Consider the following 22,972-nt stretch of genomic DNA (forward strand, 5'->3'; position numbering starts at 1 on the left):
CTCTTCACGCCATTTCTGGACCCTACGTGTCGAACACAGGGGGGCCATAGCCAAGCAAGCGTGAAATTTCTCCAACAAATTGCACACTTATAGGCTTTATAACTCCTGATGAGCACCACTTTGAGTTATATTAATTATACCTACTATGACATAGTGAGCTCTATCAAACGTGAGCGTTTCTACTCGCATGGACAAACGTGCGACCGAGCTACGCCTCTCTGAACGCCACGCGTGAGGCTAAATTTAGTTTCGATTGCGTCATGGCGTGACAATGGCGCTCTCTGCGCAGGTTACATATGCAAGATCGAGTAATGGCTCCTTCCCTCCACACAAAAATACCAAAGTAAAGCGCATGACATCTATTCACGCATAGGAAAGCTTACATGCTTATGATACAGCTAGTGCGGCTCCTACGGTCTCATCTGCAGTCGTGCTCGCTCCGTTTTTGTATTGGGCCCGCTGTGGCCAAATGTGGTTTCACGCGAATTGGCATCCCTCTGTCCAGCTGCTCGAGTCTCTTAACATCATTTTTGGACTCTACATGTCGAATGCGGGGGCGCCATAACCGAGCGAGCATGACATTTCTCCAAAGCACTGCACACTTGTAAGCCTGATAACTTCTGGTCAGCACAGGTTTGAGATTGATAGATTATGGCTTCTATGGCTGCGCTATCACGTCATACTAAAACTCGCATTCTGCAAAGTTCGTTTGCGGAACGGTAATGCTATTTCCCATAACCCCGCTATTACGCTAACGTTAAACTAAAACTGTCTATTGAGGAAACCGTGGGACGTCGGTTTGATTCCGCCCAGTATTCATGGAATTTAAAGGATCTTTTTTTGTCATTGCAGAGTGGTATTCATCGACTCGCACATACGCAGTGACACAAGCTGGCATCAAAGATGTTCATTGAAGACCAGCGCAGACCGACTGGCACGTGCCCAGCGCTCCAAGTCAGCGGAAAGAGTTTCAATGAAGAGCAGTGCATACCCAGTGCCGCATCTATACAGTGACCCATGTCGGCTTGAAAATGATTCCTTGAAGAATGTACCCATCGCCCCACACTAAGTAACTCAAGTTGCTTTCATCGTTGTTTTCGAACCCTGTTCTCTACGCACAGCAGCCCTATGCTCTAACCATTCGACCATGGACTACACAGTGAGCCAGGTTGGCGGGAAAATGGCTAGGCACATACTTAGCACCCGGAAAGTGCTTGGAGCATGCTAAGAATGCTAACGCGTTGATACGCGCTAAGGGCAGTGTCGCGGCTTCAGCACCTGTGTGGGTCCCTCCGGGATCCAGGCCTTGTAGCGGTACAGCTTGCGTTTCCGCTGCAGTTCCTGTCTCCGCTGGTCCTGGTGCGGGTCATCGTGCGGCAGCACACAGTCGTAGAGTGCGAGAAAGAAGTGCTGCTCGGCTGGCACCCACCGGTGGAAGGGGAACACGTACAGCTCACCCGACAGCTGGTCCTGCACCTCAATGCGGTCTACGAACCATGCGTGGCCGAATCCGAAGCTGTCGCGCCATATTTCCACCTGCGAGAGCGCGCGTTCCCGCCATTGTGAGCCACGACGAAAAAGAGCAGCCATCGAATGACACTGCCAGTTCTGATGCTAGTTCTTCTTCATGCCACAGCCTGCACATAGACTGAGCGTAAATGCTAGCTTCCACTGCCCGCTATGACACGCCCCTGGAACTGAAAAAGAAACACTTCCCGTTCATGGTAGGAAGTGAAAGCAAGGAAAGAGACGTGAGAAGAGCCTGCTCGACACGAGCCTTTATCGTTCGCACTTCCTACGAAAGATATCCACCATGTGGTCCGGTTTTTTATCCTGGGTCGCACCAAACAGCCTACACAGTGTGGCTGCACTGTAGAGGAGGAAGACGACGTGTTCCCGCTTGATATAGCGTCGCCATCTTGGCCTCCGTTGGCTTCCGTGTAAATAAACTGTAAATAGCCTTGGGCATCAGCTACACGTAAATAAAAATAACAGTAACAAAAACACAAACACAACAAAGTAAATAAAAAGAACCATTAAAATCTCATATGTAAAGGCTAAATAACACTCGCCGCCTAGGACAAAGAAGGGTGAGGATCAAAATGCAGAGGAAATGGGGCCGAAGCTGGGGAGACTGAATATGTGGTGTGATCCTGAACTCCGTTCAGCAGGCACGACATTCGATCGCGTGAATGCAGTCACTTTTCCAACACCACCAGTGTGTGCGTGATTCGTACGTTCAAGGCGGTATATTCCTTCCACGTGCTCAAAGCAACCCCTTTCGCACTTTCGTAAGAATTCTCATAATTCTTGGCTCCAAGCGTTGACAAAAGGTTTGAAAACGTTTGGTGACGGGAGAGGGACCGCACGACACGCAGTGATCGGAAGTAGTGCCCTCTTATACGGTTATCTTTTGTTATTAAGTCTCTCCCACTGAGATGGTCAGATCACGTGTATGTCAGCTCTTGAAATTTCATGAACCCAAGAGTCAAAACGAAAAGAAACAGCAAGGAAAAGAAGAAGAATCAACGTCTTCCGCTACGATGCCGACATCGTCAGACGGTAAGCAACGCTCCACTAAAGTTTATCAAAGGACACCCCCCAGTAAAATTACGTACACTACAATCTTGTACGCTTTTTATACATCTCTGACTAGCGATATGACGTCTGTTCATAGACTTCATGAACGAAATGCTTTTAATATCAGACGTAACTTGGCGCGTACCTCTCCTCACCAACAAAAAGGCAACACGCAGCCCTTTCCGCGCCAATAACTGTTTAAATATGGCTATTTGACTTCTTGTAATTATTGTAACTGTCCGTCCCGATGAAAACGTTTGATCTAAAGTTGACAGGGGCAAAATTTTACACTGTAACCTCTTGTTGGGATCACATAATCGACACAGCTTGTGCATCCTCGTCACTTGCTTTTGGTACTAGACGATGAAGCAGTGACGACAAGAGGGACCAATTAGTCGAAGTAGAAAAAAAAGACTCCTATATGGGAGAGCACGGGACAGCACTTGAGATAGCGCCTGCCTTCTACGCCTAGCATCTCTATACTTGAATATGCGGGCGCTACACGCCCTCACCTCCATTCTTCTAGAACCCACCCACGCATCGCAAAGTGGGAAGACAACAACCAACATAAAGAATTAGATTTCGCCTCACTTACGACTATCATGCTGGACTAAAGCAAGTGTTCAGGAATTGATACCTTGGCGAGCGCTCCGAAGTTGTGGATTGGTTTGATGGAGAAGGACGACGTTTCACCTCGTTCGTGGTCGTTCTTGAAGGTGTGGTTGAGCGTGATTACGGGAGACTTCCGGCCGTCGACGTCATGCAACCGCATCCAGACGTTGGCATCGGTACCGGCCCCACGTCGGTCGCCGGTCACCACCGAGATGTAGAAGCCGCCCTCGGTGAGTGAGTTCATTCGCGCCAACACGGGGCCCATGGCTGATCGAAGTGCGCGCGATGCCGCCGCTTCGGTCACGCAGGGGGACAACTGGACGCTCGCGCGTTCGGCAGCTGCACGAGAAAGGTTTTCGAAAGAATGTACTAAATGCAAGCTAGAAACTACTGATAGAAACAAACACAGACGCTGAAGCCTATCAACCAAAAGCTTTAAGGGTACAAAATGGCGAGAGAAATCAGACATTGACTTTACTATACAGGGTGTCTCAGCGAACACTTTCAAAATTTATTTAAGGTTGCCTGTGGCAGATATTTCAATTCTAGTTAATGAGCTGGTCTACTCGAAGAGGCGGACACTATTTGCACAAAAAATTGAAATGCATAATCGACTAATAAAAACACTAATTAAGTTTTAACTAATTACCTAATGACCCATATTGCAATTAACAAATTGTAGCCGTGGAGTGCACAAGGCGGATCCACTTCGAATGAATTCTCAGGATGACACTAGTTTCGAGATATTAATTCCCGAACTTTGCGGAGAAATGCATTGACGTTCCAGTTAGTTTCTTAACAAAATGTCGTTTTATGCATTCAAGCACAAATTAATTAAGCACAAAGCACGCAGAATTGCCGCGCTACTGGCCGCTCGAGGCACTTTGCGTGCATTCGCGGGCTTCTTTCACGCTCGGAAAAACGCTTTTATGTAGCACGTATTGAGCAACAGAAAGCTGTATCGGGAGTTTTTCATTTTGCTCTACAATTTTCTCATTGACACTTTGATAATTAGGACAGTCCTTCTCGGGTTAGATAAATAATTACAATTACCTAATTAAATCTTAGTAACGAAAAAATTACTGGCGGCTACTCCACCGTACTGGAAACAACACGCACTAGGTTTGCTTCGCGTAACGCTGTTCCTCTTTTTTTAAATCGTGCTGCGTGATAGCTGGGACACCCTGCATAAGGGAACCACTTATACAAGCATTAAGAATTTACCTTCAAGCTACTTGAAATATAAGGTGAGAAAAAGAAGGGTCTCAAATATACCGTCATGTCAAGGCATACCGTGTATGTCACTAGGTTAACACGCAACGAGGATACCTGCGACGAAGAAAGCCTAGCCTGGCCGCTGGTGAAGCTCTTGTGGACAGGAGCGACCAAGACAGAGCGGTTTGTTTTGACCATAAGGACACTACGTATATATGCTTCAGGCGGGACCAGTATAGAGATTTCGTTTCTTCCGTCATCTCCTCTGGCGTCAGCGTAGACCTAACAAAAACAATCGACGTAACAGGCCGTGGCTGATAGCTTCGCTGGAGCAAGCAAGTTCTTATAGCGGCAGGCATCATATTTTGTCATCGACTTGTCATCTACTTATGTCCTTGCGCTCCGCCACGCCAGAGCTCACGCCTCAGCTTTGCTTGGGCGAAACGGCTGCTTTATTATGTGTGTGTGGCTTTTGTTTTGTTTTGTCGCGCTAGTCATGAATGTTTCAAGCAGGAAATAAGGATGCGTGGACAGGAAACACCGGACTTACAGAGTAGTACACGGACGAATAAGCACTGCGTGGTCGTGCTTGTCTACGTGCGTCTGCCATTGCACACTTGCGCACATTATTTCCATTCCACATCTTTATTGTGAAAACGTAGCGAGTACGCACGCGATGCGTTCATAACTAATGCAGCCCCTCTGCTTCCCAACATTGAATGGCGAAGCATATACGAGAAATAATGTTGATATACCTCTACACGATAGTGCAAGCAGTACGTTACTGGCTGGTGCGTGGGTTGAGGATCAAATACGCGCTTTCCCCACCACTGAGGATCAAATACGCGCTTTCTCCCACCACTGGCAGAATAAACTGGTGATATTTCCATCAAACATTGTACCCATGACACTCAACACTTAGCAAGTCGCGCACGTCAGGCTAGTCCTAAAATAAGCTAATTTAATTTGGTTCACATTCACAATTAGTGGTATAAACGGGCTTAAAAACGTGTAGTGAAAGCAGGCTATAATAATTTTATATTGTTATCGGCGCATTGATCTTGCGACAAAATTATCTACCCTCCATAGTCGAGCTAAACTTAATCGCCTAAAGTTTTTATACATGCTACTTCAGAACTGCTTTAATATACAAGGAATACAAAGATGCACTGAAACTACGCAAACAAGAGAAGCAAGTCACACAAATGCGTTCGCACTGATAGAATATTCTTGCAAGAACAACACACTCTCTTACTCATTTTTTTTCAGAGATTCATATGGGACTCGAATGACCGGTTTAAAGCACCAGCAGCGCATATTCCCTAAATCTCTACAGTTGGCAGAAAAGGCAGTGCTACCTCTGGTGTAATTCATCCATCCTGATGAGCTTGCAAGCTGCATTCTGTACGATGTTCTCCCTATCCTTGCAAAATTTGTTTTGTTTTTGACACTTTTCACATTGTTGTATTTGATCATATTTTTCTTCTGTTTAGGCTGTTTCAGTGTGTACTCTTATGTAAACTTCTACGCTTATACTATACTCGCGGACAACTTTCTGTGGCAATGAAGGGAAAGCTACGGGCACGTGGCTGCTGCACAAGTGTCAAGCAGTCCGGCAGCGTTTGACCGTGCTTTTGGTTGCTCAGAACATACGCTGAATCGACGCAGCTTCCACGTGCGACGGTTTCGCGTTAGCTGAGACGCAGAAGGGAAGAACCGCAAAATAGGCAAACTTTTACACTCAATGGCGTGTTCTGTCTTATTTAACTGTTGCTAATAACGCGTTTATGTTTTCTCTTCCCCATCCTAAACTAACGTGGATATAAACACGGGACTCTTTTCAGAAGCGTTCTCAGTTTTGAGCACTCTGTCTCCGTAACTTTCCCTTCATTGCCACAGAAAGTTGTCCGTGAGTATAGTAATATCCACTCTGCATGCTATCTGACTTTTATATACACATTTTTTTTTGCAAGTTTGAACAAATGTATTCTTGCTTGTGCTAATTGTCGTTGTATTTATTTTGGTTATTCTAAGCTCCACTTCTGTAATAATTCCTCCCAGGGAGTGGCAGTGTGTAGAAAAAAATAAGGGGGGGGGGGGGAGAGGAGGAACCACAAGCGCCTACATTTTTCCTGTGAACACCAGTGTTCCCTTCGACTGCTCTCTCCCGATAGCAATCGACGCACAAACTTCCGGCAAAGCAACCTCATCGCGTCATCTCCCACCAGTCTATTCGCCGTTCTGTAACTCAGTCCGGCTCTGTTTCAGTATCTGGTGCTAATTCTTTCATGTAACATTTTTTGGTGTTGTCTTAGTTCTTTCCCATATATGCACTTGTTTATTTATATCTGGACTTGAACTTGAGCCACTAATTTTAACTGCCGATATATGTATAGAAGGATGATGATGATGATGATGATGATGATGATGATGATGATGATGATGATGATGATGATGATGATGATGTGTTTACTTGTGGCAGTTTAGCCTGTTTAGTTCTTCCGTGCTCTTCCGATGCATTACGTTTAACCTTATTTAAACCTTAACTTCTTTATCCCAGCAACATAGTCGATTCGTATTCCATTTCTAGTGAACTTTCAATTTTTCTTTCCGATCTCTTGTAGTATTGCACCTTCTATTTATGCCCGTACGTAATCACATTGCTGGGAATTCCTTTGATCGATGTTCATGATAATTTTTAATGGATCCTTTTGAAAATGAAATGGAAACAAATAATAACTTAACCTGCTTGAGCTAATCGGGTTTTATTATATCAATTACAATCTCACCTTTCGCCTATCTCTAGTGTGCGTGGTAATCAGGCGTAAAATGAAAATGGCTAAACCTTTGTTTCCAGCCTGTTTAGAGCTGTGGTGCGAAACGCCCACAAAGTTTCCCCGCTTACCATGGAGCACCACAAGCGCCATCACATTCATATTTCCAGGAAATGGAGGTCATGTCATGAATGACGTGTACCGAAAGTTTCAATTGTGTAGAGTAATTCTGTGCTTTAAAAATTATGACTGAGTATTTTTTTCTCCCAATTTCCCTGCGTTGTACGAGGCGCGTCGTTAGTTTTCCCGGTCTCATCGGTGAATTATGCGATTTGATTGAAGTAGGAAGCACGTTCTAAGAGATGAACGGTAAATGTTTCATTTTTATAGATTAAGTAAGGCCTTTGTACAAAATTACATATTCAAGAGTTCCAAATTGTCATGCCGCCGATATATGCAATGTTTCCCAGAATGTTAACGCAACTGTATAAGGTTCCAAGTACAAATTCTGTGAAAATGGGACTTGTTAAGTACTTTAAGGGAAAAAAGAAAACAAATTCAGCGCAAACAACCAGGATAAATCACAAAGAAGAGATGAGACAAGCACTGGCGCTGCGAGACAAGCCAGCACGAGTGCCTGTCTCGTCCCTGCTTTGTGGTTTGTCCCGGATGTTTGCATTGAATTTATTTTCAACTTAAAATACTATGTACCAATTAGCCCCAACCGAAGTTTTATTGTTAAGTGCAATGTGTGGGAAAAGTTTCACTTTATTGGCTGAATTAAAAGCGTTGCAAATAGTTAGTGAACCACCGTTGGTTTTCTATTTTCAGGCATTATACGAGGCTCGTAGTTGGTTTCGCCGGTCTCATCAATGAACTAAACAAGACAGCTAGTTTATATTTGTTTAAAATTAGGAACACGTTATGCATAATATATAGGCGAAGTTCAAAGTGTGTGGCATAATTGCAGCCTCAGCAGTACATTACGTATGCAAGACATACAGAGTGCTGTAAGCGTGCTTTACGAACAACGCAGAATTTATCCCGCTGTATTGGTACTGGTAGAACTATGAATACCGCCGAAATCAATGAAGCGATAAGGGACGAACATGGCAGCCAATGTTCTCTCGATGTAAATTACGTGCGAATGAATTATTGCTTCTGTATAACATTTCCTAACAAGTGTTCAAAATGCAGGAACACTCGTATACTTAGATTTAAGATTTAGGGGTACGTTAAAGAACGCCAGGTGGTCAAAATTAATCCATACAGTCTCCTACTACGGCGCGCTTCACAAATCACATCGTCGTTTTGCCACGTGATACCCCAGAAACTATTTTATAAGTGCTCGAAACGTTAAAAGGTTATATGCCGGGCAAGGTTTCAAACGGCCTAGTGATATGCAGGCGACGTTTTAAGGTATCCGGTTTAATTGCAGGCAACTAATATTCGTAAGTTAACTGCTCGAAAGAAACAGCTTCACCTGAAATTGGGCTGTGATTCTGCAAGTTCGCACAAGTGTGCTGTCCTTTCACTCGTTATTTCATCTCGCTCGAACAAGACATCAGTCATTCAGCGAACATAGCCGACACAGACGCGCAGTGCCTATGACGCTCTGCTGCTGAGGATGAATTCGCGGGTTTGACTCCCGGCCGCGGCGAGCGCATTTCGATGAGCGGGAAATGCAAAAACGCTGATGTGCCGTGCTGTGGGCACGGTAAAGAATTCCTGAAACACTTTTCTAACTGATCGTAGAATGTTCTTACTATTAAAGGGCGTCGCCTCACGAATCTCCTGCCTTGTCGAATTGTATTATAAGCGGAGTTAGACGCATTTATCGCACCAATAGCGCACTGGACGCTACACGGTAGAGAGGGCAACGAGCCCTGGCCAAACGTTGAGCGTCTCGGCGGCGAAGCACCCCGTGGCGGCCGCGGTATACGCTATACGCAGCACGCCGCTGCTGCCATCTGCGACGCCGTTACGCGCAGCTGTCGTGTGTAGACCGGCGGTGCAAAAGTCAAGTTATTTTTCGCTCTTCTTGAGATCGCAGAAACACACGTTATTTATTTATTTTACTAAAAACATCAAAAATAGTATTACTGAGAATGTTCTTGCGATCACGAAATCAGCCAATAGCTGTTGGTGGGCTTCGCTACTTGCGACGTAGCTGCATGCAGACATTGCGAAGGAGGGAACAAGCGATTTTTCACTGTTCTTGGCAGGGGATTCTAAATTTCTTGCTGCGTGAGGTGCAATAATATTGGGTGACATATTCACAATAGCCTCTTCTACAGATCGGCGACGTTTTCTTACTATGTTAAAATTTCAGGTCCCTTATAGAACCCAGGTGGTCAGAAGTAATCGGTGGCCCTGCATTACGCCGTTTCTAATAACCAAATATACAATTTCGAGACGTGAAACTATACAATTTAATTCATTCCGCCAAGACGGAAATATACAGGACACACTAGCCGAGCACGCGTTTCTGTATGGAGCGTGTGTTGCGCGCCAGAGAGCAATTACGAAGTGCGGATGCAGACGCCACAGGAGCAGCGCGTCGCGCCAAGCGAGAACAAAAGCGGGGCGTCAAAGACAATGGAGGCCCACCAACTGGCCTTCTAAGTGGTGCGCCTTGCCGCGATGTGCGCTGTGTGACACCATTGTGCCAGCATTCCTGCGTCACGTGGTGCACACTTACTGCGTCGCAGTTCATCGCACAAAACACTCGGGCTTTGCCGGAGCGCTTGTGTTGAAGTTGTTTCGACGAGCGCGATAATAATAAAAGCGTCTCATAACCCCAACACGAGAGGACTCTTCACAGCGCACGAAGGTGCATTTAATAGCGGGTGAGAATTTGCTATGTCGGTGGCGTTGCTACTGATCCTTCTAGAAATTCATGTTAAGTTATACACTTTCGTCCACATGGTACGTGTCCCGTTTGTAACGTTTCTTTCAGAAGACATTTTTAGCAATGATCAAAGTTTGATCGATGTTCCCCAGCAGAAAAATAGCAGGGATAATACTTCGGCCGTGCTAGCTTTTGGATAAAATATGCCGCGATCTTTCATTTTCTAATCTACGTCTTTCACAAAATATACGATAATGACCAGCAGGTTGTCCCTTTAACGACACTCTTCTCAGCACACCCACTGCCATCGCATGCTTTTGAACAATTTGCACAGAACGTCTTTAAAAATTACTTCCAAGCAATGACCGCGTTGGGTCTGTTTCTCAATATTAACCATGGTTCCCCAATAATTAATATTTACGGGAAATCAGGAATTTGTAAGGGGGACGTGTAGGGACCTAAGTTACATATTACCGATTTCCACTAGTTGGTTTACAATATGTTTCCGTTCATCATCCGCAAACCATACGCATCGAGTCGGAAGACGCATCACAATGCAGAAGACGAACAACAATGAAGCGCTCTCGAGCTCAGTCTCGCTATGAGGCTACGAAGCATGTGTAATTACCATACACTCAAGTTGTGTCGGCAAGACATCAACACCAGTCAGCAGCTGCAGCGCACGCCAAGTGGCTGGATATAAGGCAAGGAAATCTTGACTTTAATGACTGGTATCCATCGCCTCATACGAGAAAATGTTGTAACTGAATACTTCAATAAAATTTGGAGCGGTTTGAGTTTCGCCCACTGGCAGATCGGAGATGGGGGGGGGATTGCGCTTTCAGTGCACTTGGCACTTGCATTTAGCATGCATCTATTTAAATAGTCATTGCAACAGCATAAGCAGCAGTACTTTTTGTTGGGCTAGTTGGTGCATGTTACTGAAGTATTAAAGCGCCAAAGAGACGACACAAGAAGAGACACGGACAAGCGCTCGTCCGTGACTCTTCTTGTGTCGTCTGTTTGGCGCTTTAATACTTCAGTAGTATAAAGAGCATAAGAATATTTCAATGACATGACATAAAAAGCCTACAACACAACAGTTTAGGTCGTGCATCGTTGCTGGAACTCTAGATGCGTGGGAGTCCAACTCGGTCTTGCGCGCGAAGCTCCCAACGAGAGCAAGAAACACCAATTAACGGCCATTGCCTGGCGGCACTTTGTCGTAATCAAGATTGTCATTAAAGCCAATCTTGAGACACTCTAATTCTGCGACACGTCCGGTGCTCTTACTTATTATGTCGCTCTTGGTACTGTGACGCATGTGCGTGAAAATGTTGTTTATTTTTCGCTTATAAATCCTCAGAGCTTTACATGTGTGCTTGCCGTCGATTTCAATGATCAATTGTAAACGACACAATCGGACTACAGAAGGTGATCATGTAACTTGGTCCGAAATATATGCTTCAAAATAAAGTTATTGGCAGGTCGCTTAATGTGCAGTATACCGTAAGAGACGCAAGAACACAAAGAAACAAAAAAGATGTTTGACACGTGTCCATGCACTGACTAAGGTGGCTCCAAAAATTTTTCCCAATTAGCTGTACCGGAACTATGGCAACGATGGTGACTGCCCAAAGAAACTAATTTTCATTTTAGACAAGTGACTTTATATAACGAGACACCAAGAATAGCGTCACAAAATATTATGGTAGATACAGTTTGCTATCAGCCGATCCTTTTCCTGCAGAATAGTGTGCAAAGATTTAAATTTTTTACAGGGCTCTCCGATAATATCTCAGTTTCTTAAGACTCTGATGGAGACCTCCGATAAGGTTTCTAGATGTTATCGCCTTCAAGTGAGCGTTGTAATTACTGTCCTGGCAGAGCATGAAGTTGCCGCTCTCTGGGCCATTTTAGCCTGTAGCAGACTAGATTTTGTTATGCATAAATTACAGCTAGGGGAAAAAAAGAACTTGAAACAGTGGGATGACTTGCGTTTTTGCGAATCAGGGCCCCTATTTCCAAAAAGCTCTTACGCTAGAATTGTTCGCAAGAGAAAATGTCAGCCAATCCGGATGCTGGACATATCATTAGTGCAGGCGGCCGGCCAATGGCACTCCCGAATGAAAAGCTTTGTGTATTCGGCCCCAGAATTCCATCTGAACGCAACACAGCGCGCTGCGGCAAGGCGCCGCCGTGAAGTTTTGGCTTGGGATAGTTGGCTAGGTTCTATGTTTGCAAAGCACGTAAAGGACACGTAATAGTGAGACTAGAAAATAAACGCCGTGTTTGTGCCCTTTTCTCATTCGTATTCGTCTTTTGCACTGTTCTCAAGTACGGGAAGAAGTTTTGAGAACCGGTTACCACTGGGATTTTAGTGACCTTCATTGGGTCTCTTTCTGGCTGGGGGTTGGCGGGAATGACACCGATGTCAGTTTTGCACGGTGCGCTCTGTGCGAACGACGCGTCGATAACAAGTTTAAAGACACTTGCAGCTGAAGCAAAGGACTTTATAGCAAACCACCCGAAGAGTGCGACTTGTAGCGCACCAGGAGCCGCACTCTCGGCCGATCACATTTAACGATGCTTTCACTTTTGCGTCAGGTAGAGTCCAGCGCGACGCCACCTTGGTGCGATGGACATGCTGTCCACTGGCTCGTACAGGGAGTGCGCGCTGAAAGAGATATCCCGCAAAGTGAAATCATGCCGCCCCAGCCATGTGTATAACTTTGAGAGCTGAAGAAGTGACAGTCCTTTGCCTCCTTTAAGTTATTGATTAAGCGTACAACCACCCGATTCTTGACCCATCCCTCACTGTTGGTGTGTGCCATGTTTTAAAGGCGCATCATCCCCATGCACTACCTCCTTCGCGCAACGCCTGCATTCGCTATGGCGTGGCGTTACAAGATGGGTCGCTGCTCTTCGCCGCTCTGCCGGTCTCGTCAAGTATCTAAGAGATATGTCAACGATGCTAAACTAAGATAAGGACAGGATCGAGGAATAGGAGGCATACAAAACGCACACACAGGGGCGCCACTGTGTGTTTGTGTGTGTTTTATATGTGGTTCCTGTTATACCTGCCATTTTGGTAGTTTCGCGCCGTTGACATATCTGCTGAAGCAATAAACCAAATAGCACAGACTAAGGTTTTGATTGAGAATATTCCTTTCAAGCCATCGTTGACACGCAGCAACTGTTTCAATATACCTGCTATACATTGTGTACTCTAAACTATAGCACGCAGTATATATCGTATTTGGTCACTGGCGGAGCTGCTCATGTCGTGCACCTGAAGTGTCCCGAAAAGTTTGTTGTTCCCTCGAGGATCAAAAAGATATGTAAAGAAAATTTTCCTGCAGCTGACTCGGTTCCTCAAGGACCCAGTGATTTCATGTAACTGTGACAAACGATATCTCGCAGCCCATCAAATAGGAAAAGATGTTGAAATCACGGAAATACAATGTACATGACTGAGTCAATTAGGCGGAGCAAATGCCACGAAAAGAGCAAGGGTAATTTCGTATAGTAAAGCAATTACTAATATGTTGGTTCGTAATCTATTAATACGTATGTCCTTTCATCAGTCAATAAGACTACGTGTTTGAAAGCGCGAAGTATTTAGAAGCTGTAGGAGCATGACACGTAAAAGAATTTTATTGTTAGGAACTATATTGCTGTAATGTCGTCACCAAATATCACACTGCCATTTAACGTATTCGTCTTCTTATATCTATACTTAATCAATTTAACTCATCGCGCCTAAATTTACGAGGCATGAACCTTGCTATGCGAGCTGCGGTGATTACTTTCATTGTTTTTACGGTGGCGGTTTTGTTGCACGTCAGAAAAGAATGGTCGCTCGTAAAGCTGTATCCCCGGACTTCAAGTGCAGTGCTTGTGGCGACGCGCCGCCACCGGGGCTGGCATCGAACCCGTGACGTCGGGCTCAGCAGTGCAACGCAATAAGTCACTAATAGCTAACGCGGCGTGCAAAAAAAGCGCCAGCCACATGAACAGCGTTTCCAATATATTTTCGGATTGACTGCGCAATTTTTTTGAGCCTCCTCGGGCTGCGCACGTTATCACCACGTTCATTTTATGCTGCAACATTACTGCGCTGTAATCTCGGCACAGTATTATTTCATTTGATGGCCGATCAAAGCGCGCAATTTGCTCAATGAAAGGTAAGCGGCACTTGGGAGTCGGGAGTAAATGTGTGTCTGAACCCTGCGTCTACAGAGCCAATAACAAGCACAACCGCAAGCAACAAAATGCAAGGCTGTTGAAGGAAGTATAAATCTCTCACTGATCCCTTGCTCCTTCTCTGGATCCATGGTTTCGGCCACCGGTATGAAGTGGTGTGAGTGCGAAATATATCGCAGATCACTTCGCGCACGGCAGCGGGCCTCAGCAGCTTTACCGGCTGGCTGCGTTCCGTAATTTTCCGCAGAGTTGGAAGCTTCACTCGTCCGACTGACGGCAGTACACTTCCAGCCACGTTCTTCTTCCGCAACGCTAGCTTCTAAATCGGTCCGCCGCGGCGCCCGAGTTTTGTTTGTCTTTGTTCGGCCTGTGTGTGCGCTACAGGGAGTCTTCATACAACGCAGATTGTATGAAGGCTCCCTATAGTGTGCGCTGGCATAAAGCACCGCCTGGCGTGAGTAAGGCGCATTTCCAATACAAACAATCGCGAGCTTTGCGACTGTTTTTCCAAGACCATTGCTTAGATAACAGTTTCCCGGGAGCAAGCTCACTGCGCATTCCTTTTCGTGAAATACCCTTCGAAGAACGTTAATATTTTTCTCATCGGTGATTGAGTGAATGTGGTCGAACTTGAGTAGTGAGTTGGCGTGCTCACCCCATTTGTAAATTTGAGAGCAACTTCAATGAAGGCTGAATATTTTCTCTCTAGTTGCAATCCTGTCGCGTATTTGGATTGCGCAAATACCTCTAGCTTGCCTGACTACCTTGTGCAGCAGCGCGAATTAACTGCCAAGGCCAGGCAATCGGACTTAGTCCGAGATGGCCAAAGGTTTCAACGACGCTGCTTAGATATGTATTACGGCAAACCGCTGTTCATGAAGCAAATCGTAGAACGGACAACTCGATCGCAGTGGCACAGTTTGCATGCTAAAACATCGAGTTTCCCCTAATACGAATACCTTCATTCTGCAATTACACTGTTGCTTCGGCTATGCATATAGAAGAGTGTGATATACCTGAGGTATGCGATGTTCTACTATTCCGCATTTTTTTTTCTTTTCTGCCTTTGGTTCTTTATCACTTTGCAAACCAGAATCTTGTCCGGTCAACCTCCCTGCCTTCCCCATCCCGTTTATCTCTCCCTCTTATTACTTCCCTTTTTTTGTTGGCATTCATTAGTCGGTGGAATGTTTTTTCTGGATTGGGATAGCCCGCCCTTTGGTTGCTCATATTCCCAGCATCTTATCATTTAATAAAAAACAACGACAACAATTTTCACTTACATTGGTTAGACCAGGGTCGTATCCAGTGAAAATTTGAAATCAGACAACCAATAGTCAATGCCGCATTACACCTCTTACAGAGTGAGTGTCATCCAGTTGGGACACGTTTTTTTTTTTTTTTTTTTTTTTTTTCATAAGAGGAATATTCACCTTTGAAGGTTTACTATCGAAACATGAATACAAAGAAATTTGGAGGTATCCTATTGAAACACATTAAAACAACGAACTGGTTTATTATAACATTTAATAAACTAACTTTGATGAGGTCTAGTGCATACATGAATATAACTTGGGTCATCAATATTATGCAAAAAGCCAGAAAGTATTAAAAAAGTACAATCGTTCTTAGAACACTGTACCTCGTGTTTGAAAAGGGATCTCACAGTTATGTTAACTGCACCATGTGGGACATATCAAGACAACAAAATTAACATGTTATATACGAGTCCCAATTATACCAATAAATTGTGAATATTACTTTCGCAAAACTGGCGTAAGCACTCCGATGATTTCGTGTAAGCTGTAAATAATATTTCATATCCGAGCACATTAGAAAGTCTGAGACATAGCTAAAGTAATTTCAATGTCTGTATTTTTTTTATTTTTTTTGTGCAGAGTTAAGAAATCATGCGGCATTTGCTCCAAATTTTTCGTAGCTAGCTTCTCCCACGTTTGGCCTTTTTTTTTTTTTTAGAACATTGGTATCAGTCACGCCAGCAATATTCAAAGCTACGAAAGTTACCGCCTTGTTTATTTTGTGGACATATAGCGCACCTAACGCTGTTATATAATACCTGGACTAGAGGACTGCAGGGGCAGAATGTTTCGACCTGGGCCCTGCCCCGGACCTTGCCTGCACGATCACGCCCAGTCCAGGCTCACGACTATAGGAACGGGCCCGCCCGTGCCGGAGGAACTTATATACATGCCTTAAAACTGTCCTGGCTTTGGTGGTGTATTCTAAGACATTACAATAAAACTACATGCAGTGGCAATAAAACATTCCGAACTTTTCCGACATCGCACGTGTATAGCTTACCTGAGAAGGCCGACAGGAGCAAGACCTGGGTCAAAATTTTCAGGCAAGGCCCATTTTATTGCACACTAGGGTACACAACTTTTCTACACGTTATGTTGTAAACCCCAAGAATTATACGCACTCGTAAAATACAAGAGATTTTCGCCAGAAGGCGATCGCATGGACAGCGATAACGATCCAGGTTTAGCGTTGTGCTCTAGCTCCTCGCACGCTGTTCTGACAATGCGCGCAGGCGCCATATGCATGGCCCTATACGCAGACTACCGCTGCTACGCAGCAGGAACAGCAGGAACAGCGTCCGCTGACCTGCCGCGCCACTTGGCAGTCGCGTGAGGAATGTTGGCGACGGCGTCACTGGCGTCGCACCTCGATGGGGCACGAGATGAGACAGACACGGACGACTTGTCACGCTTGGCAGCGCTAGATTCAGCTTGACGCTTACTGCGATTTCCGCCCAGACCAGTGTATGCACGACAGTGAGGTAAGCAGACTACTTGCCACAGTAGGAACGCTAATGTGTGCGCACACAACACTCATGGCAGATGCATATAGAAGAGCAAAACGCTGCCCTGGCTACGGCAGAGTCGATTAAGCAAAGCGCGAAGGCGATCCGTCTTCTTACACACGCGGAAGAAGATGCAGCACTAGCGGTGCCGGTCTTATACTCTGTGTGCGGGTGGCTTGACTTTGACACTTTTGCTGCAAAATGCAGCCCTCCATGTGCGGGCTACGCATACGTGTCACCGCATGACGGTGGCGGCAATAGCGCCCCTACTTTGTCCTAATTGCTATCGCAGTAAAATGGATCTTGTAAGGAGCCCTTACAGCAAGAAAGAGCTTCATATTTTATACGCAAAAGTAGCTGAAAGCTTGAACGCGCATATTCTACCTTAGGTACGAGAAAAATGAAGGTGAGAAATGCACGGCCCTACCAACCCATCTTAGTCCATGCGAAGCAATTCCCATGCATGAATTTAAGGCTCGTGAAGAACACGGTGAAATCTGTTAAAGCGGAAGCTGCCCAAAAAATTATGGGGTTTTACGTGCCAAAATCACGATTTGATTATGAGGCACGCCGTAGTGGGGGACTCCGGACATTTGGACCACCTGAGGTTCTTTAACGTGCACCTAAATCTAAGTACACGGGTGTTTTCGCATTTCGCCCGCATCGAAATGCGGCCGCCGTGGCCGGGATTCGATCCTGCGACCTCGTGCTCAGCAGCCCGACACCATAGCCCACGGCGGGTGCCCACTATGTGTAGTGCGGGGACCATAAAGCAATCGTCAATATGTTGCAATAAATAAAAAAAGGCAGAAAATGACGCATTTGCAATAAAATATTCGTATCGAGACCGATGAAATAGTTCAATCGCAAAAAGCAGTAACAGTCAGGCCGTATTCAGAGAGTTTTGTTGCATATTTACTTTTTTTCGCGAGAACAAACCTTGATTTTGTAGTAACAAAGAAAATCATAAAACATTTTACAAAAAGAAATGAAACAAAAAGAATTACAACGCTTTTATTTTCTTTGCTAAGGTAATTAAAAGTCTGTTGTCCAAACTTGTCACTTGAGCTTTGCTCAGAATACCTCGGTTACATGCAGAGCATATCCCCTTCAGTTACGGTGAACACATTAATGGACGCGACCTATTTTTGCCCTTTCTGTGCAGCTGTGGCAAGGAGTAGACTACAAAATTTAAGCTTAGGGTAAATTGAACGTTCTGCTTACCTCAAGTGCCTTCATTTTACTTCTGAGGGAAATCTATCGCTACCAAAGGCTGCTTCGGAGAAGGCACTTGGGACGTTTCTGTAGCAATTGCAAAAAAAAATTCTTTATCTTTCTAGTAATGCTTGCAACCAATAATTAACTTGTGCAAGTACTTCGCTCTGTTGAACAAATTCTTTTTTATGAAGAACGTATGATTACTGAGTGCACAATAATTAGATATTTAATCACTCTTTAATTCTGGTGACGCATAAGAAAATGCAGAAAGAATCATTCTACTACCTTGACTTGCTGCTTAAGGAGTCTGCAGCACCTTGGCATAAAATTATGTAAATTTCATGCATTCATCTACAGTCGGTCGTAATTCGTGAATTAAGGGTATATGTTCCAAGGTCCGCCCTAGGTTCATCAGTGAAAGGGCCCAGGTCGGGCTCGGGCTGGGCCCGAGGCCACCAAAAGAGAGAGAAAGCGAAGACAGGAAAGGCAGGGAGGTCAACAAGACGAACGTCCGGTTTGCTACCCTACACAAGAGGTAAGGGAAAGGGGGAATAAAAAGAGGAAAAGAGGAAGAGAGTGAGCATTGTGTGTGCAGCGAAGCATCATGACACCAAAGTCAAGTCCCATAGCTGGTGATGTGCGTTGTAGACATCTGAAATGAACCAAGGGCCAGTGGTCGCTGTGTGAATAGGAGGCGGCGGGTGAGCCATGGGGCTTACTCGACACTTGCAAGCACTGGATTAAGAACATCCAGTACTTGCACTGCACTTGGCGCTGACGGAGTATGCAGCTTGCTTAAGAGTATACGAAGGGTATTTACAAGGGACCGAAGCATCACAACCACTTGCCGGTCTTCTCCGGGCAATTTATCGGGAGTCGGCATTGTGGACTCTACCGCGGTGCACTCTACAGTGGTGCACTCTACCGCGGTGCACTGTATTTGCCGACGAGGCCGCCAAAAAATTGCTTTTCCCGGCCCGGGCTTTCGGGCCAGCCGGGGCCCGTGCAGTGCTCTAACCTGGACTACAGCAATTAACTGCTAACTACCACCTAATTTCTATGACTATCACAGTCTTCTTCGTACAGTACAATCACAAGTACTGCGTTACTTTCAGTCTGTCTGACGTCCTTTCTAATATGAGATGAAAAAATCATACGCTTTGAGCTTTTGCAACATTAGGGGGACAGAAAAGAGAACAAAGGTGAGTTAGCAACGAATGCACAATGATGTCGGTAAAGACGAAGACGCCTAAAGGCCGGGCGGCTGATCAAACACAGAGGGTACAAGGGGTGTGCGCAGAGACCTTGAAGGCATTACGGGGTACATTCACCGCGAACGTTGTGTCAAGGTAAACGCCAGCTCGGGGGCTTTCCCAGGACGGACAACAATCGGTAGGGCGGCCGTTGAGTAGCTCGCTGCGAATGAAAGAACGACGACGCTGCCCCGGCTGACACTCTATACTCCATGGGAGCATCCGCGAGAAGGTCACTCACGCCAAACCGGAGTGAACCATGCGCGTCTCGATCTTGCTTATTCCCGAGAGTTCAGGGTATAACCACATCCGCTCGTGCCAACCGAACTTGTTTGTAGGTGTCAACCGACATCACAAATCCTGACGCACTAGACTTCGCCACGAGGACTTCGGGGTAGCGAGGCTATCAATAGCGTTAATGATTCCCGTTCGTTGGCGTGTGAACAGCACAGCGCTTAAAAAAAAAAGTAGGAAAAAAAAGCAAAACACACACACACAGTAGTGCCAGCGGGGTACGATATTCGAAATTTTCGAATAACGAATCGAATAGTGTTCTATTCGTATATGCCATTATTTTTCGAATACTTCTCGAATATTTAAAAACGTCAACTGTGCCTAAATAAACATAAGATTGGAGCAAATGTACGGTACATTTCAACCCCCGTGGGCATAGTATAGACATAGAACATGAGAACGTTGTGGAGCAGGCTACGTCGCTCATAGAGCCATAATCTACAGGCTATACACCGATCATTCGCGCTCTGTGAAGAGCCTTCGAAGAAACTGTTTTTTTGCTCCTAATGCTCCATTTGTGCTTTTATTAAACAATGATTCATAACGTACTACGAAATGACACAAACTGAATAATTTTAAAGATACTATGATGTGAACATTGTTTTAGCTTATTTGTTATACAGGCTGTTCATTATTCGTAAACTATTCGATTATCGATTCGATTAACTGCTGGTACTATTGATTTGCATTCGATTCGGTCTCAAAAATTAATATTCGCACATCACTAGGTAGTGGCATCGGTAGTGACTTCCGGCAACAAAAATAAAATTAATAATGTTATTTTGGACATCACAAAGAAATGTAGGATAACCTCGACGATAGGAGCTTCATTAGCTCTGCTGTACCCTATTAAAACGTGTGTACTTACACAAAATACATACATACTGTGTTCGTGCTATGTCCCTCCCTTCATTGCCGATATAACGCTCCCAGCGTAAACAGTTCCCAGTAGCGGTAGAAGCCATATGAAATCAGCGCAATAAGCTAATTACCTCCCTACAAAGAAGTACGACATAAATAAGGATAAATCAGCACCAACTGCATGATGATAAATGCACAGAATAGTCAAACACATACTACATAAGGTTCTCGACACAGAGCGAGAAACGAAAAATTCGAGGCCAGCGATACGGAATTTGCAGTATACCCGGTCTTTCCCACAAAGTATAGTATATCTTTTTCTACCACGCTTTCACATACTTGCTGCTACAGAGAGTAAGTTATTTTTATAGTGTGCGTCTCAACCTGTGCACGTCATGCGTAAGCCTTGTTGAAGATACATGCTGAGTATGTGTATTGTGGGGCGTGTACAACATTTGAAAAGGCGACAGCACAAAAGAAAGACACGGACGGAGACGAGGACGAACGCTGATTCGTCTCGTTTCTTTCTTTTTCTTTTTTTTTTTGCGCTGTCGTCTTTTCAAATGTTGTAGCAACACGCCCAGTTCGCCGCATTAATATACAACATCCTTCCGTCCCTAATCTACTCTAACAACGTATGCATTGTTTGCAGTCAAGCGTTCGACGGAAATACGTCTGGTTCGGAAACGTGTTAGAATAAAATGCACTCACCGACCATGTCAAAAAACACAAAAATTATGTTTCACGGTCTAGTGAAAAAAATGTACACATTTGGCGCTATTTGGATATTCCTTCCTGCAACCCAATTACTTACAAGCGGTCAGTGTTATCATCTTTAATTACGCGATGTCAATGGCTACCCCGACTTTTTTATTTACAGGAAGAAACGAAACGTCATCCAGGGTCATCCCAAGCCCCTTGAACATCTCGCTATACCGCGCCGGTATATTTCACACAAAAGGCGTTAGCGACGCCCTAGCAAGATCATTCGGTAGATACGATCTCCGAGTTATCCACTTGCCAACAAGCAAAATGAGCAACAAGCTTATCAATGTGAAGGTCAAGCTACCTGATCAGAGTTTTCCTGGTGCCATATGTAAGATCCCATGTGGCGGCTGCAATGACGTTTAAATCAAAGGAACAGGAAAGCTTACGTGGAGATTAAATAGCACCAGCGGAATGCAAGAAGACGCATCAGTCCAACGCGATTGCGGACCACGTGAAGGCATATTATTATTATTATTATTATTATTATTATTATTATTATTATTATTATTATTATTATTATTATTATTATTATTATTATTATTATTATTTATTTGAAAACATATACATTTGACTGGAAAGGGAAGCGAGGAGCAGATCACGTAGACTGGAATAACGCATAGATAATTAACAAAGAAAAGAACCCAGCTACTCGACTTCTCCATAATTGCTGCTGCTTCAGACAACGGCTGATAACCTTAGCAGGACGAAGGGAAACATGCCATTGGTTTATTCGTGCTCCTTGAGGCAGATCTTGCCTTATAGATAAGCAACGTCTTGCCCGCCTCATGGGAACAAGGAATCCGTACGGGTGCCTGAAACGTCATTTTTTTTTTTGCATTTCGTCATCATCGGTGACTGCATTTCATTCGTTATAATATGTATTATTCAACTTCTATTTTATAATTAATTTTCAAATGATACGTAGAAATACATTGTACTTGAAATATGTCTTCTAAAATCTGGCGCTGATGGATGATAGTCTATAGACGTTGAATACACTTCTTACGGTTGTTTTCTGCACGGTGTATAAATTTTGTTGGTTTGCGAGTAAGGCACGTGTTGGTGAGGCACGTGCTGACTATTCGGCGGTGAATGTGAGGTGCGCGTAAAATACTGATGGTGCGTGTGTGTGATGCGCCAGAAGAGAACGACGACGACTGTGGTTCACGTGCAAAGTTCCTGAATGGCGGGGTTGTGGAGAAATGAAATAAAACGGATGGTGAGTGTGAGGCGAAGAGACGAAGAAGAAGGAAGGAAGAATCCCCCCCCCCCCCCAAAAAAAAAAAAGAAAAACTAACCAGCCAGCTAACCAATCTCCCGTACTTTGTATAGGCCATGCATAAAGGCAAGCCACCTAATCAATCAACCAGCCAAGTTCAGCGCTGGACAGAGTCGGGTGACCAGGCCCGAGTGTAGAGCTTCCGTCTCAATGTCCCCGAGTTTGTGTTAGAGGTTTCATGTGGCCGGTCAAGTTCTGCCAACGCCGTGCATCAACACGACTCCGATTCGCCGC

At 44.8% G+C, this 22,972-nt stretch overlaps 1 protein-coding gene across 2 annotated transcripts in view; it reads right to left on the reverse strand.

Moving 5' to 3' along the window:
• The window catches only part of LOC119449406 (allene oxide synthase-lipoxygenase protein), a 65,329-nt gene that overhangs the window by 39,595 nt on the left and 2,762 nt on the right, over nt 1-22,972 (reverse strand). Inside the window, exons 1-3 of one of the 2 annotated variants that reach the window (XM_037712575.2) lie at nt 14,342-14,508; nt 3,218-3,531; nt 1,279-1,536 (exon numbers count right to left, since the gene is read on the reverse strand). In XM_037712575.2, coding sequence (XP_037568503.1) covers nt 1,279-1,536; nt 3,218-3,531; nt 14,342-14,369 — 600 coding nt within the window. In that variant the 5' untranslated portion in view covers nt 14,370-14,508. Of the gene's footprint in view, nt 1-1,278; nt 1,537-3,217; nt 3,532-14,341; nt 14,509-22,972 lie in introns of those variants that run through there. The other variant, XM_037712576.2, reaches the window with a different exon arrangement.

This window comes from Dermacentor silvarum, chromosome 4, assembly GCF_013339745.2.
Source record: "Dermacentor silvarum isolate Dsil-2018 chromosome 4, BIME_Dsil_1.4, whole genome shotgun sequence".
Classification (NCBI taxonomy): domain Eukaryota; kingdom Metazoa; phylum Arthropoda; class Arachnida; order Ixodida; family Ixodidae; genus Dermacentor; species Dermacentor silvarum.